The sequence below is a fragment of the Citrus sinensis genome, chromosome 5 (assembly GCF_022201045.2).
Source record: "Citrus sinensis cultivar Valencia sweet orange chromosome 5, DVS_A1.0, whole genome shotgun sequence".
NCBI lineage: Eukaryota > Viridiplantae > Streptophyta > Magnoliopsida > Sapindales > Rutaceae > Citrus > Citrus sinensis.
This window is the reverse complement of record NC_068560.1, coordinates 14,441,710-14,455,590: the sequence shown is the minus strand read 5'-3', so window position 1 is coordinate 14,455,590 and position 13,881 is coordinate 14,441,710. Positions and strand designations below refer to the sequence as shown.

Below are 13,881 nucleotides of genomic sequence, written 5' to 3'. Positions count from 1 at the left end.
AGAGGAAGACTCAGACTCCTCAGGTTTTTCATTTCTAAGTTTAGAACTTCTCTCTCTTCTTATGTCCCTTCTCTTTAGAATTCTCTCTCTCTCTCTCTCTCTCCGGGAATCGGAATCTGGAATCCGAAGACAAAAAGAAATTTCTCCTGTCTTCAGATTAATTTCCCATTATTTCCCTTTCTTCTCTAGAAAGCAAACCAACCGATGTAAGCATTTCATTCGAATTTAAAGCAATTTAATTTCCGCACTTTAAATTTCAGCAATTTAAATTTCTGCAATTTAATTTTATGTAACATTTAAATTTCCGCAATTTACATTTAAAGCATTTAAATTTCAGTCTTTTAAAGCTTTCTATGCATGCTCTGCAGACTGATATGTATCAGATCTGCCATACAAATTGTACGTTCCTCTGAGGCAAAGAGACCAGATCTCGATCCTCAGTTGTAAAACCTTCTCTTCTCCCTCCATTCTTTCAGAGCACCATTTCCGGGAACCGGATCTGGTACTGTTTTTGTACCCAAGCCTTTAGATGTATGTGTTGCTAGGCTTGCTAAAGAATTTAATAAAGAATTAGTAAATTGTTTAAAATCTGACAACCGCGTTTAAAGAACTTAATTATTATCCGGTAAAGCAAAAGTGATTTGGTATATCAGCTGGAATACTCGAGAGTGCGGGCTACTGGTCCAAAGGGTTATTAAAAATCGGCTTTAAAATAACTAAGCCGGAACCATCTCTCAGATAACAACGCTACGTACCATATCAAGTTTAAAATTTTGACTAGCCGTGTTCCATCCGAAGCAAAGCAATTCCATTTAAAGAATCTAAACATTATTCAGTAAAGCACTCTGTATAAAACGAATCAACCGCAATTCAATTTCATTTTAATCAAAGCAATCCATAAAGAATTATTTTGAAAGCACATTCATCCTTCGATCCTATTTACTTCTGTCGGACGTTTAGAATTCTTTTGGAAATCCTTTATTGGTGGACCGTTAGATTTTCATCAAACGGTTGTGGAAGAATTATGTATTTTACATGATAATGTAGGATAACAATCTCTTATAATGTAGTACTAAATATTGTATAGTATTATTATATATAGTGCTAATGTAATATAATATAATACAATACACATATATTAAAATAATATAATACAATATAATACAATATAGTATACTAAAGACAACCTAAGTGTTTTAAGTTGCACGGACCCATAACATTTAAATCTAGTATACACACTAATCTAGTAAACCCACGCCACAAAATCAAATTTCACATCACAGTACGTAATGAAATCATATAAATCCTACCCATTAAACTAATGATTCCAGTTGGCTGTCATGAAAATGGAAAAGAAAACAAATCATAAACCCTAAAACGAAATAAACGATAAATGTTGAGGGGCAAGCTAAAAAAAAGTCAGTTGCGGGAGCAGATAAACTCAATTTCTGAAACATTTTCCTTTATTATTATTATTATTTTTCATCTAAAAGACTAAAACGAAATTGGGTGAGAAACTAGTCGTATAAGCGGCTTTTAAGTTGGGAATACAAGTATTTCTTTGGTTGGGATAAGTACTAGAAAGTAGGGTAAAATAGTCCGAAAAGGTTGCAATTGGCATAAAAAAGAAAAAGAAAATGATCCACTGAATGCTGGATTCGCCAGCGGACCGATTTATATAAAGAAATTTACTCCATTTGGAGTTATTAATATACTACCATTATTTCCTAATATAAAATTTAATCCTAAAATAAATTTATATCCTATTTTTCGGTTTGAGATAAATGTTTGCGGCAAAATATGAGTTTCACCATTAATTCTTATTGGTATATCATTTACACATTCTGTAATTTGCATTAATTCTCCATTGAATTGTCTAATATTTACGGGGATTTTAAGTTTATTACTATTTTCTTTGGGTACTAAGCTATCATGTATAATACATTGCAAACTGATCTAGTCCCTATTTGGGTTGACCATCAGAATATACGTCGCTGGTTTCCCGCCTATATACAGAGTATTTCTGCAAAAAGTTTTATGAAAATTGCGGAAGCTGCTTTGCCAAAAGCTGGCCTTTCAAAATTCATTTACCTGCTTCTGAAAACATGCAAGTCAAAAACACCTTCAACTCCTGATCAACGCCCTAAAACGTCTTCTCAACACATCAATGGCTAAACGGGCCAACGAAGACCGTGTTTAAAAAGAAACTTTCAGAAAATCAGCAAGAATTTTTACTAAGTTCTTATTATTTTTGTCAAAAACAAAAACCTTAATTTTTGTAAATGTGTAGTGTTTAATATTTATTCTTCTTTCTATTTCAGATGGTAAAGAAGATTTGTATTCTACTCTGAGTTTTAAATTGCCTAATCTTTCTTCTATTACAGTGTCTAAAAATACTTGTTCAATATAAATTTTGTTTAGTTCTATTTCTACAATCACTAAAGCACGTTCTAAAATTTCTTCGTAGGGGTTGTTTTCTATCCAACAGCTATTTGCGTAAATTTCCCTTGATTCTTTTGTTACTACTGTTTTCATTCAACTTATGTGGACCTTTACTTCCACAATACCATATAACAAACATTGTAGATACATAACCAGGCAAAATGAACATGCCATGTGCTCATCAAACTTGTCCCATTTATCACCGCTCAGCCACTCGCGACATAAAAAATTACTCTATTGCTAAGTTAAATATTTAACACAGTCATCACATTCTGGATGAGGCAATCAACAGCCATCACATTCTGGTTAAAGCAATCAACCTTATTAGTGACAACGATGATTGCTCCAATCCTCCAATATGGTCAACAATTTCGCGACATGTGTATTTGAAATATGCATGAGGTGAAAAATTGTTATTAACTCCGAGAAAAAACATGCTAGCTTGACGAAAAGTTAACACTGTACAGAGGTAGCTATTTCCCGAGACTACAACTAAACTAAAACAAGAATATGGAGATCCCCAAGGTGACGCTATATAAGGGATTAGGACTGCCTATTGGCTTTCTTTACTTTTGAGGAATCAGGATTCTCTTCAGTTTTGGACTTGCTAAATGATCTATGGGCCTCCAACACAGGCATGTATGCTTCACTTGATTTCTTAAGGAGATCATTGGCTGATTTCTCAAACTCACGAGGACTCGACAAATTCTTCTCAAGGCTATCAAACTTGGCAGCGGCCAAAGATGCTATGCCTATGCTTTTTGCTGCAGATCCTCGTCCATCAATTGTTAGGGAAGACGCTTCATTTCTGGATGCATACCAGGAATGACCATGGCAATACACTCCAACTGAAACCAGACAAAAAACAAATTCAAATTAAGGAGACGAGCTAAAAAATTATAAGCAGACGCGCTTTAGACAACTGCTAAAATAATGACAAATTGATTTTGCTTACCCTGTTTGATTCTGATACTGTTATGTAACACAAAATCATACAGATTTAGAACATGAAAACACATATAAAAGTCAAATCTTAGAATTAGTTATCAAAATCACATTTCTCAAGTTGGCACATGCTATCTGAATGACAGCACCTTCTTATCAAAAGAATCTGAATGATAGCCCCTTGATCAAATATTGTTCATACAGCAAAGAAAGGAATTACTACCATCAGGTAAGTTATAAAATGCAAAAACCTGATATCGATCTCCGAGTCCTGCTTGGATGATGTCCCTGAGGCCCACTTTACACTCATTGCACCTTGAGCACCTAGCATCTGTCATCTGTTTCACAAGCAATGAGCTAAATATGAGCACATATCACAACTAAAATAAATTGAACTGAACTCCTGAATTTTGAACCCATACGAGATAAAAGACTGTAACCTGCATTTGCTCCGACTCATCAGACTCTTCCTTTGCTGTCTCCTCTGCTGTTAGACCCTCCTAGAAGTAAGATAATCAGATGATATATATCCCCATCCTCACTCATACAAAACCACACAAAACATATACCAAATGTCCGCTTTAATGATCCTAGAGGCTTATCAGCATATCACATTGAACTAAAGATACGGGTTAGAACCCGTAAAAGAAATCCAGTATAGAACTTCACAAACAAGTACTTACACCTATTAACATATATATATATATATATATATATAAGCCACAAAACCAGTTTCAATTGAACTCATGGATGACCAGAAACTGGCTTAAAGAAGTAACTTCTATACATAGTTAAACAATTTTTCAGTAGTGCAAACAGAAAAGATTGAGCAGATATTTTAATATTTTATGCATCACTTACAGTTGAAAATTGTTAACATGATATGCAATATCACAATTTCAAAAGTTCCAAATAAAAAAGAAAGGGGGGGGGGGGGGGGGGGGGGGGGGGAAGGCCAGCAAATATGCATATTCATAAAGAGCCAACAACAAATATCTATTAGATATTCCCTCCTTGCTGAAAAAACAATTACTCAATCAAAATACAAGCATAAGGAAGATCAATCAACAAAATCATTATCAGTTACAGATGCCTAACTAGATCGAGAAAAAGCACTTACTCACAAATGCGGGTGTGGAGGGGAGAAGGAAAAAAAAAACCACAACTACCAACTATTACAAAATAGTACCGTTTCACACACAAGGTGATAAGTATCTTAGAAGGTTCCAACTCTCCACATAGTAGATAAAACTTTTAATCATAAATGCAGAAACAATAACAAATAAAAATAAACTACCCACGGATAATATAGTACGTTTAACTCATTAGGTGACATGTCCAGAATCTTAGAAGGTTCCAACTTCCCCTTTAGAAAACGCAGGGCTAGCAGTGCAGTACTCTGCCAAGAATACAAAAAATAAAAATTAAACAATTAAAGCAGTATCTTAAACATCCATATGATGACATTCACAGCATATAGTACCAAATCTGAAAGACATTCACGATTACTAAAACCTATCTTCATTGTATAGTCATTATTGGGAAAACAAAATGGTAGTAAAATACAGTCAATCATCTTATTTAATTAAGAAAACAAGTAGTTGCATAACGCTCCGCCTTGTAGCTGACCCCTGAGAAAAGGTTTACATGTGTCCATTGGCAGGCAGGAATGTAATATTAGATTGTATTAATTCAAGCATGCAAATAAGTTTGGGTCTCTATACATGTCTGCATGTACTGAATTATGTAAACAAGCTGAAAGACACCCTTCTAACCTTGAGATTAAACAAAAGCTGATGCAGTTTCTGGTTGTGCTTCTGAAAATCTGAAGAAAGAGCATCATGTGAAGCCTTCTCAAGAGCTGTAACAGCTGCAATGGCAGTGACTGGCCAGAGAAAAGAATTCCCATTCTGTAAAAGGCAGAATATTAAAACCCTCTGAATAAGCATCCATATGAGACCCATTTTCTGTTCGCATCAATTAGGCCAAAGAAAAATAAATCGAAAAAATGGGATAGCTAAAAATTTAAAATAAAAATTAAAAGTATCTAGGTCAAACAAAAATACATCAGAAAAATCGGATAGATAAATTTAAAAAAAAAATTAAAAAAAAGTAAATTGAAATCTTCTAACCCTTTTCTCGATATCCATTTTCGGTTCCCGCTGACTTATCCTTGCTTTCATGGTCAACCCCATCACAACCACCTGTCCCATTCTGATCTGCATGAATGCTGTCAGCAGAATCGCACATGTTGAAGGCCTTGGAGAAGCCTCTCTAACCATTTATCACGATAGGTTTCTCTGGTCAATGCCTTAAATCTTGCTAAAATGTTGTAGTATTCCGGGGCATTGCTAGTACAGCTTCCTGGTGTTTTGGCCTGAACATACTGATCCGACCTGGTCATGCGACCTTCCTCTCTTGAAACATCAAGAGGTGATATGTTCTTTTTCCACAGCATTCTTTTAGCCTTTAACTGATCTTCCTGCTCCCGAGCAGCAGTTTCTTGATGCTCAATGTCAGGAAGGTCTCCAAAGTGCACCCGAGTCTTCTGATCTAGGGAGATCAATCTCATGCTGCTTATTATCTTCATAGTCTTTATCAGTAAGCTTCCAGAGTTTCTGGTCCACAGTGTCATAAACCTTTTGAACCATAAAACCAGGGTGTTGTTTATGATTTGGGAGGTGCTTGTGAACGGGGACAAAATGCACAACACATTTATGCATCACAGATTCTACTGGAACCTCACCCCGGTGAAAACTGTAAAAAAGCTCCCTTGTATCACGGGATAGCCAATTTCCACCACCTTTTCTGTCAGCTTCTTCAGGGTGATAAAACCACTGTCCAGTAGGGATGGCAATGGGGAGGGGAGGGGAGGGGACCAATCTCCCCATACCCATCCCCGATGTTTTGCATATGTCCCCGTCCCCTCCCCGTCCCCGTCAAAATTGCTTGAGAGAATCCCCATCCCCTCCCCGAATAATAACAGGGGATCCCCGAGGGTCCCCGGTCCCCGAATAATTAATAGTCTAATACATTTTTTATTTTCGATTTTAAATTAATCATATTAAAATAAACTCATATCGCTATTGTAAGCTCGTAACCAACTTTGACAGCACATTAAGGCCTCCAATGTGCTTGGATGAAGTTTGTTATGGTATGAGCTCACAACTCTACCACTAGTGTTAAAAGCTGATTCAGAAGCAACTGTTGTAATTGGAATTGCCAAAATATCTCTAGCAATTCGAGCTAATGTAGGATACCTATTAGCATTTGTCTTCCACCAACTCAAAATATTAAAATCTTCCATCCGAGATATAACTTTCTCATCCAAATATGAATCTAATTCATCTGCAACAACTGCACAATCTCCATTGTTTACATAATCATTAAAACCTGTCATCCATTTGGTTGCTTTCTTATAAGAATCCCCTGTAGATCTAGTAGAAGAACTACTACCAGTATAATCAAAGCAATAAACAGTTGGTGAAAACTTCAATTAATACTCTTCAACTAATTCCCGGCAAAGGGTGACCACTTTCCCAACATACAACTATTTTGATATTTATTATTTTTAACAATATTTATAATTTTGTTATTTATTTATTAGTAATTTTAAAAATAAAAATAAAATTAAAAATTAAAATGGGGAAATGGGTAGGGGATGGGGATTCCACCTCATCCCCGTCCCCTCCCCGAATAAAAAGTTGGGTAAAAAATTTTCCCCGTCCCCTCCCCGAAAAAAAAATTGGGTATAAAATTATCCCCGTACCCTCCCCGAATGGGGAAAATCCCCGAGGGTACCCATCCCCGTGGGGATTTTTGCCATCCCTACTGTCCAGTAACCATCATGCTCCCATCTCTGGACTGAGTAATATCCTGTCAACAGACCAATAGTTTCATAATTCAAGCAAGTGATACCAAACACATTTAAGCATCCAAACAGAAAGAAGCAAACAATTTCATGAATAGATAGCTGATTTTACAATAGAAAATTCATCAACGTAATGAAAATTTGGACAATCAAGAGAGGGGGGGTCTGTATATGACACAAGAACGCTTCTAAAAGTTCGCTGTGTCCAATAATCAGAGTTAATTAATCTTAAAAATGCATTAAGAATACAGGTATCTTTATTAAAGCAGAACAGACAACTTAATGTAATTACAATAGTTTCAGAAGAGAATTACCTTAATGCTTGCCGCATAGGGTTTCTGATTTGTATCCTAAGGAGTGAAAAAGAACAGGATCCTCCTGGAGAACAATCACAAGAAAATTAAATATTCCTTTAAACGACCATAAATCTCCCTAATTAAAATTTATAAAAAGAACACAAAGCCTAAAATCCAGAAATGCAAACCAAATCCAATGGAATTTACATTTCTCTATTCAGTTAAAAAAGAAAAAAGAACTCACGAGTTCGCATTTATCGCCCTCGAACTCAACAGCCTTGTAATGGCTCCTTTGTCTCTTCCTTTACTGGAAAAATCGAACCGGTTCACCAACCAGCTTAGCGTGCTCCTCAGGCTGCTCTCCCTCCTCTCCTTTTGTCTTTAACACCGTCGTTCAGTGGCTTCTCAGCTTCTTTGACCTTTCCGTTATCTCTTCTCTCCCTCTTCGATACCTTTCTCTCTTCTTCTAGTTGTTCGTCGTTTTCTTCTTCTTGAAGCTTTATTCGCCTCCCCTTGCTTTGCCTCAATGATTGTTGTTCTTTATTTTCTTCTAATTTACATGTTCTTTATTCGTCCTCATCTTCGTCGCTTGTCCAGACCTTGCCAATCGATCATTCCCCACTCTCTCTTTCTCTCGAGCCACCTCAGTATCTCTAAGCCCCCCAGGTGTGCTGATTTATAGAACATACTTAGCATAAGCAATCATTTTCTTTGCGTAAAATACAGTTTGCCATTGTTTTTCATCTCTTCTAATGCTAAAAATTAAAATAAATAAAAAATCAAATATTCCATATAAAATTTTAAAAAAGGATAACTAATTGTCAATGAAAGCGGATTAAAATTTAGATAAAATGTTAAGATGTGCCTGCATTTGATTTCAGATTATATGTAAAGAGAAATTAAAATACACATTCAAAAGAATACAGTCAAAATGCTGTATCATAATCCAAAGCATAAACAAACTTTTTAACTTGCAAATGAAGGTAGATGAATCAACTCTATTACAACAATCTTCAAACTATTATGTTTCCTTTGAAAATTGATCTAGGAAAAAGGTTCTCATTTTTACAAAGAGAATGGGATTGTTAAGTTAGCCATTCGGCCATTATCATCCTCACTTCTCTCAGCAATTTCCTTTAGGCTTATCCAAGATGTTCTTCTCCTTCTACTTGAAACACCAACAGTTTTATCATCAGTTACGGCCGAATTACTCTCAGATTCGGCTGAATTATTATTTCCCGATTTTCTCCTCTTTTTGCCCTCCAGAGTAATTCTACTTTTCAATGGAGGAGTTTCTACACAGTTTTTGGATATTGATGGCAACACTTCGTCGTCCACCTTACTAACTTCATCCTTGCTTCTCGTGTCTTTCGTGGTGTTGGCAGACCGTTTAAGTGGCGATTTACTACCACATTGAGGTCTTGAAGATGGTTTTGCCTTCATAGGGCATATCTCTTTCATGTGCCCAACAGGAGTCCCTCTCTTAAGATTGTGATGGGAACAGAAATGGCACTTATAAACCACTCTGTTCTGCATAGAAGTCTTAGGCTTCTTCCATCTACGTCTTGATTTCACTTGGTTTTTCTCCATTCGAATAGTGCAGTTAAAGCCAGGCTGAAGAACTGTCTCGCATCTGTGAGAAGTATTCAGTAAATCAGGGCCACCATATAAAATTCAAAAATTGGTTTTTAGACCTGTCATGACAAGTCTTTCAGTTTAAAGAGGATTAATATTAATCCATTTGTACTCTAGTACAGTTCAAATTTCAAATAACTACAACCGACGTTACATCTAACTCTCTTTGAAATCTTAAATTCTTGAATCTTGTTATAGAACTTAATAGAACATAATGAAATAGCATCTTATTTTCTTAAAAGAACCCTATAGCTTTCTATAGATATTATCTCTCAGTGATGTTAAATACTCTTTAAAGTGACAATACGCCAGCCACCGAATAAAAGCAACAAAGTGATATTAAATAGTTAAAACTCATTATATTTCCAACTAAGCCCATCATGTTTCATTTTGATTAGGAAATGCTCCTCTTTGATCACATCCTCTAAAAGACAGAACGACTAGCCAATTTACATACTAAAATGTCATCCACCAACAAAGAATCAACAAAGAATAGAACTTTGCACAGAAAAGCAAAAAAGGAAGAGTAATTGTGTACACACACAGGTGGACACACAAACACACAACTAAGTGCAGTAGCCAAAAAAAAAAAACACCTGAGAATTTTATATTTATATATATACACAAACCGCAAGTTCTACCTAAATTCCATCCAGATAAATGAAATGCATCGCAAAGAGAACATCCAATATCTTTTACTGATCATCAATACTATCTTCTTAATTCAGAATCTAACACCAATTCAGAACATAAACATAAGACAATTCTAAATATAAAAGAAATATCATGACTCAAGTTTACATGTTTTAATCTTCTTTCAATAGGAAAGGTGGTTATATGTTTTTTAGTGACTAGAAACTAAATTAAATTAGATTTGTGTGTATGTCTCCGTGCTTTGCAATACAAAATCAATGGTGCACACACTCACTAACCAATTCGAAGAAACTAATGATCATCTATGTATACTGTATAATAAAACCTAATCATAAAATAATCTCCAAACTAGTTGTAACTGTTGGAAGCTTGCAATTAAACTCATTTAAAATTATAAAGATAATCAAAACAATGCAGGTACAACAATATAAAAAGCACGCAACATTTGTGAAAGTACATTAGTCTATATTGCATTACATGTATACAGTACAAATATAGTAGCATATTGAGTCGGAAATCAATGAAAAAACAATAAATACACATGGACTGGATGATCAAACTTGTATATCAAAAATTGCACATATAAAAGTAATCAGGTTCAGGCAAAACCTTTGGCAAGAAAAAAAAGAGGGGTCTGGTTGCAATCCCAGGACCTCATTGGCAGAGGCCAAGCGGTGTCCAAAAAGTGCGGCCAATGAAGGAACAGAAATTTCGCTACTTGCCCACACGGCAAGTCTTTGCAAGTGTTCGAGTTTCAATTTTGACTTGACGTTTGTAGTGTTGACTAGCTTCTTCCCTGCCTTTTCTTCTCTAAGTGAGATAGGTTTATGAGAAACAGATGTCAAGTTTGATGCTCTTCTGTCTCGCCCTCTCTTGCCCATGTTTTTTTGGCTCAAATATTTGATCGAGCAGCTGGTGGGCAAAGGCACAGTCACAGCTATTAGTAATTAGAATAAGGAGGCAAAAAGGAGCCAATCTCGGTTGGCCCTTTAGTTAAAGACAAGTTTGGGCTGAGCTCTGTCAATCGAATTATATAATTATGAAATGAAAATGTTTTTATCAAAGTCTTACTATCATTTTCAGTAGTAACAAATATTTGACTAACAAAAGAAATGTATATGTATCAACATTGTTGACAGGAAAATTGATCGACATACTACCTCATCGGTGATGACCACCAGATGGGAAATAACAACCCCTCAAGGGTGCGAATAAGGACCACCAGATGGACAGTAAGGATTTCTCGAGGCAGGAAATGAGGAACCCTGGATCAAGGCTACGATGGTAAAAACTAGCGGTGGAAAGTATACAGTCCAGTTCGGTCCAGGACTTAAACCTTCGGTTCTTAAGAAATAGAACCGAAACCAAACCAAATTTCATAATTGAACCGAACCAAAATGTTTCACTTTGGATGGATTCTGAAATTTGATTTGGCTCGGGTCAGACATCATAGTTTAACTAGTAACTGCACAGTGGATAACAACCTAACCTTCATTTTAATTTTTGCCCCCAATCAATTAAATTGTCAATTACTTCCAAAAATCAAACCAACCATGCATATCAAATTCAACAAAGAATAAACCCTCTAATTGCTATTACAAAATACAAAACACGTCTTTATATGCATGGCCGAGAAAGGAAAAAGAAAAAATTGTTAATGATTATTTATTCTTCTTAAAACAGTGAACAGATAAGTCAAAAACTAACAATTTTGGATACTAGATGAAGGTATTGATAAAGAAAGCAACTTCATAAATATCTACGCACCCACCAATTTAAAATCAATAATCAGGAAAAGTACTTCGAATTTATTGCAAGGTGATTCCAATCTTACGTATCCAGCACATGCCAGAAGAGATAGATAAATTCAAAACTACAAACAATGAACACAACTCAGTACTCACCTTCACCAGCGCGACAGCAACGGCTAGTAACAATGAATGAGGTGAGGAGAGGCGGCTGGCGAAGATGACGGCAGGAGACGAGCAGTGGTGACAGTGTTGGAAGCTTGAATCGTGATTGAGTGACGAGCGGCGGCTGGCGAAGATGACGGAAAGAGACGAGCGGCTGGCGGCTGGCGAAGATTACAGTGGTGACGGCGCTGGATGCTTAACCTTGAAGGCTTGAATCGTGTTTGTCGCGCTCGGTGAGAGTGAGACCGTGAGTCTGAGAGAGAGAGAGAGATTGAGGGATTGCCGATTAGGGTATACAATCAAATTAACCAATATTGTAACTTTATAATCACATTAATATGTATGTATATATAGATTCAAATTTAGTACAAAAATTATTATTTTTTTTTTTACAAGAAATGAAAAAATCGAAAGTGGGGCTGATTTCTACCCAAAGATCATATGTTATGGAATTTATTTTAGCTTTATTATGCTTTTGAATTTTGATATATCGTATGAAATTTATTTTAGCTTTATTATGCTTTTGAATTTTGATATATGGTATGGAATTTATTTTAGCTTTATTAACATTATGGTGACATCGAATACTTGTTACAATTTGATATGTCAAATTGAACAATCTTTGGAATAGTTGTCTATTAGTAATGATAGCCTTTTGGGTTTGATGGGAATTAAAATGAAGGAGAAATTTGATAAGTATTGGGAGGACTGTTTCAAGATAAATAAAATGTTAATTGTTGCTTCTGTGCTTGATCCACGGGGAAAGATGAAATTCACAACACATTGCTTTGAGAAATTATATGGCAAGGATAGTGCCAAATGTGTTAAGATGAAGGAAATGGTGAAAAATTTGTTGACTAAGCTTTATGAGTCTTACAATGCACAATATAAATCGTGTGGTAGTGGAAGTGCAAGTGGAAGCGCAAGTGGAAGCCAAACGTTAGCTATTGAAAGTGGAAGTGGTTTGAATTTTTGGGATTTGGGTGGTGATGATGATGTTATGATTGAGGACTCTTTCTTCGAATTTAGTTAGGCGGTTACGGTTAGTGAAGGTAGCCCGGAATTGTCAAATAAGTTGGATCTTTACTTGATGGAGAAGACGGAAAAAATTGCTAAAGGTAATTTGGGCACTAAATTTAATATTTTGTTATAGCGGAGGGTGAATAGTGCCAATTATCCAATTTTGTCACATATAGTAAGGGATGTTCTTGCTATTCTGGTGTCTACTATTGCATCCGAGTCCGCCTTTAGTACTGGAGGTCGTATTCTAGATCAATATAGAAGTTCTCTGACTCCGGACATAGTTGAGGCACTAGTATTATTACAGAATTGGTTGCGGTCTTCTCTTTTCATGGATCCAACAACGGACTTAAATAAGTTAGTTGAAGACAACGAGTTTATGGATCATCTTGCAGAAGGTATATTTTCTTTAATTTTAATTTAAGTTTACTTTTAAAAAATTATGACCTTATACAATTTGTTTAATTTTAATTTATTTTTTACATAATATGAACTTTATTCAATTTGTTAATTTTTTTTAATGTAGAACTTCGTAAATCAACAACGGCCAACCAACTTGGAATATCAACATAAATAATTTTTAGGTAATAAATTGATATGTATTTATTTGTTATTAAATATCACTTCATTTTAATTAGTTTAATTATTCGCTTTTGCTCACTTTGAATTTTGATTTAGGTGATGTGGATGGTGGATGTAGTCTTGGCTTGTTTGTTGCGGTGGATGTAGCTATGGCTTGTGTGTTGTGGTGGATGTAGATGTGGCTTGTGTGTTATGGTGGATGTAGCTATGGAGTTTTATCGATTATTGATGCACTATTATGGATGTGGCTATGGATGTAGCTGTGGCTTGTGCCTTGTGTGCTTGTGTTATGGAGTTTTATCGATTATTGATGCACTATTATGGACTTGTTATTATTATTTTTTTGTTGCCATGGACTTATAATCTGTAGTAGACTTTTAAGTTTAAGCGTGTTTATGAATTGCGAATATTTTGTATTTGGACTTTTTATTATATGGCTTGTGTGTTTTGTGTTATGGAGTTTATCAAATATTAATGCACTATTATGGACTTGTTATTTTTTTTTTTTTTTTAGGTTGCCATG

The 13,881-nt window shown here is 35.4% G+C and overlaps 2 protein-coding genes across 3 annotated transcripts; both read right to left on the bottom strand.

Moving 5' to 3' along the window:
- Positions 1–2,985: 2,985 nt before the first annotated feature.
- On the bottom strand, positions 2,986–5,977 carry LOC102608460 (uncharacterized). Its single transcript, XM_052441111.1, has 7 exons — positions 5,667–5,977; positions 5,520–5,617; positions 5,163–5,272; positions 4,703–4,786; positions 3,828–3,887; positions 3,611–3,725; positions 2,986–3,290 (listed from the first exon to the last, which is right to left on the bottom strand). Exons 1-7 carry the CDS (start codon positions 5,975–5,977, stop codon positions 2,986–2,988), a joined length of 1,083 nt encoding a protein of 360 aa, XP_052297071.1.
- Positions 5,978–8,496: 2,519 nt separating this feature from the next.
- On the bottom strand, positions 8,497–12,205 carry LOC102612292 (hypothetical protein). 2 transcript variants are annotated; one of them, XM_052441489.1, is made up of 3 exons: positions 11,748–12,205; positions 10,453–10,755; positions 8,497–9,187 (listed from the first exon to the last, which is right to left on the bottom strand). In XM_052441489.1, the coding sequence occupies exons 2-3, from the start codon at positions 10,722–10,724 to the stop codon at positions 8,620–8,622; spliced, it is 840 nt and encodes a 279-aa protein (XP_052297449.1). In that variant the 5' UTR covers positions 10,725–10,755; positions 11,748–12,205; the 3' UTR covers positions 8,497–8,619. The 2 variants fall into 2 exon arrangements, with proteins under 2 accessions (XP_052297449.1, XP_006465775.2); XM_006465712.4 differs by lacking the exon at positions 11,748–12,205 and adding an exon at positions 11,004–11,734.
- Between the last annotated feature and the right edge of the window lie 1,676 nt (positions 12,206–13,881).

Excerpts from the sequence above, each read along its gene's own strand:
- LOC102608460 (XM_052441111.1), bottom strand. The coding sequence starts at position 5,977 with ATGAAGATAATAAGCAGCATGAGATTGATCTCCCTAGATCAGAAGACT. Across the intron at positions 3,726-3,827 it reads ATGAGTCGGAGCAAATGCAG|ATGACAGATGCTAGGTGCTC; the intron begins GTTACAGTCTTT and ends CTTGTGAAACAG. Across the intron at positions 3,291-3,610 it reads ATTTTATAACTTACCTGATG|TTGGAGTGTATTGCCATGGT; the intron begins GTAGTAATTCCT and ends GTCTGGTTTCAG.
- LOC102612292 (XM_006465712.4), bottom strand. Across the intron at positions 9,188-10,452 it reads TCTTTTTTTTCTTGCCAAAG|ATGCGAGACAGTTCTTCAGC; the intron begins GTTTTGCCTGAA and ends TACTTCTCACAG.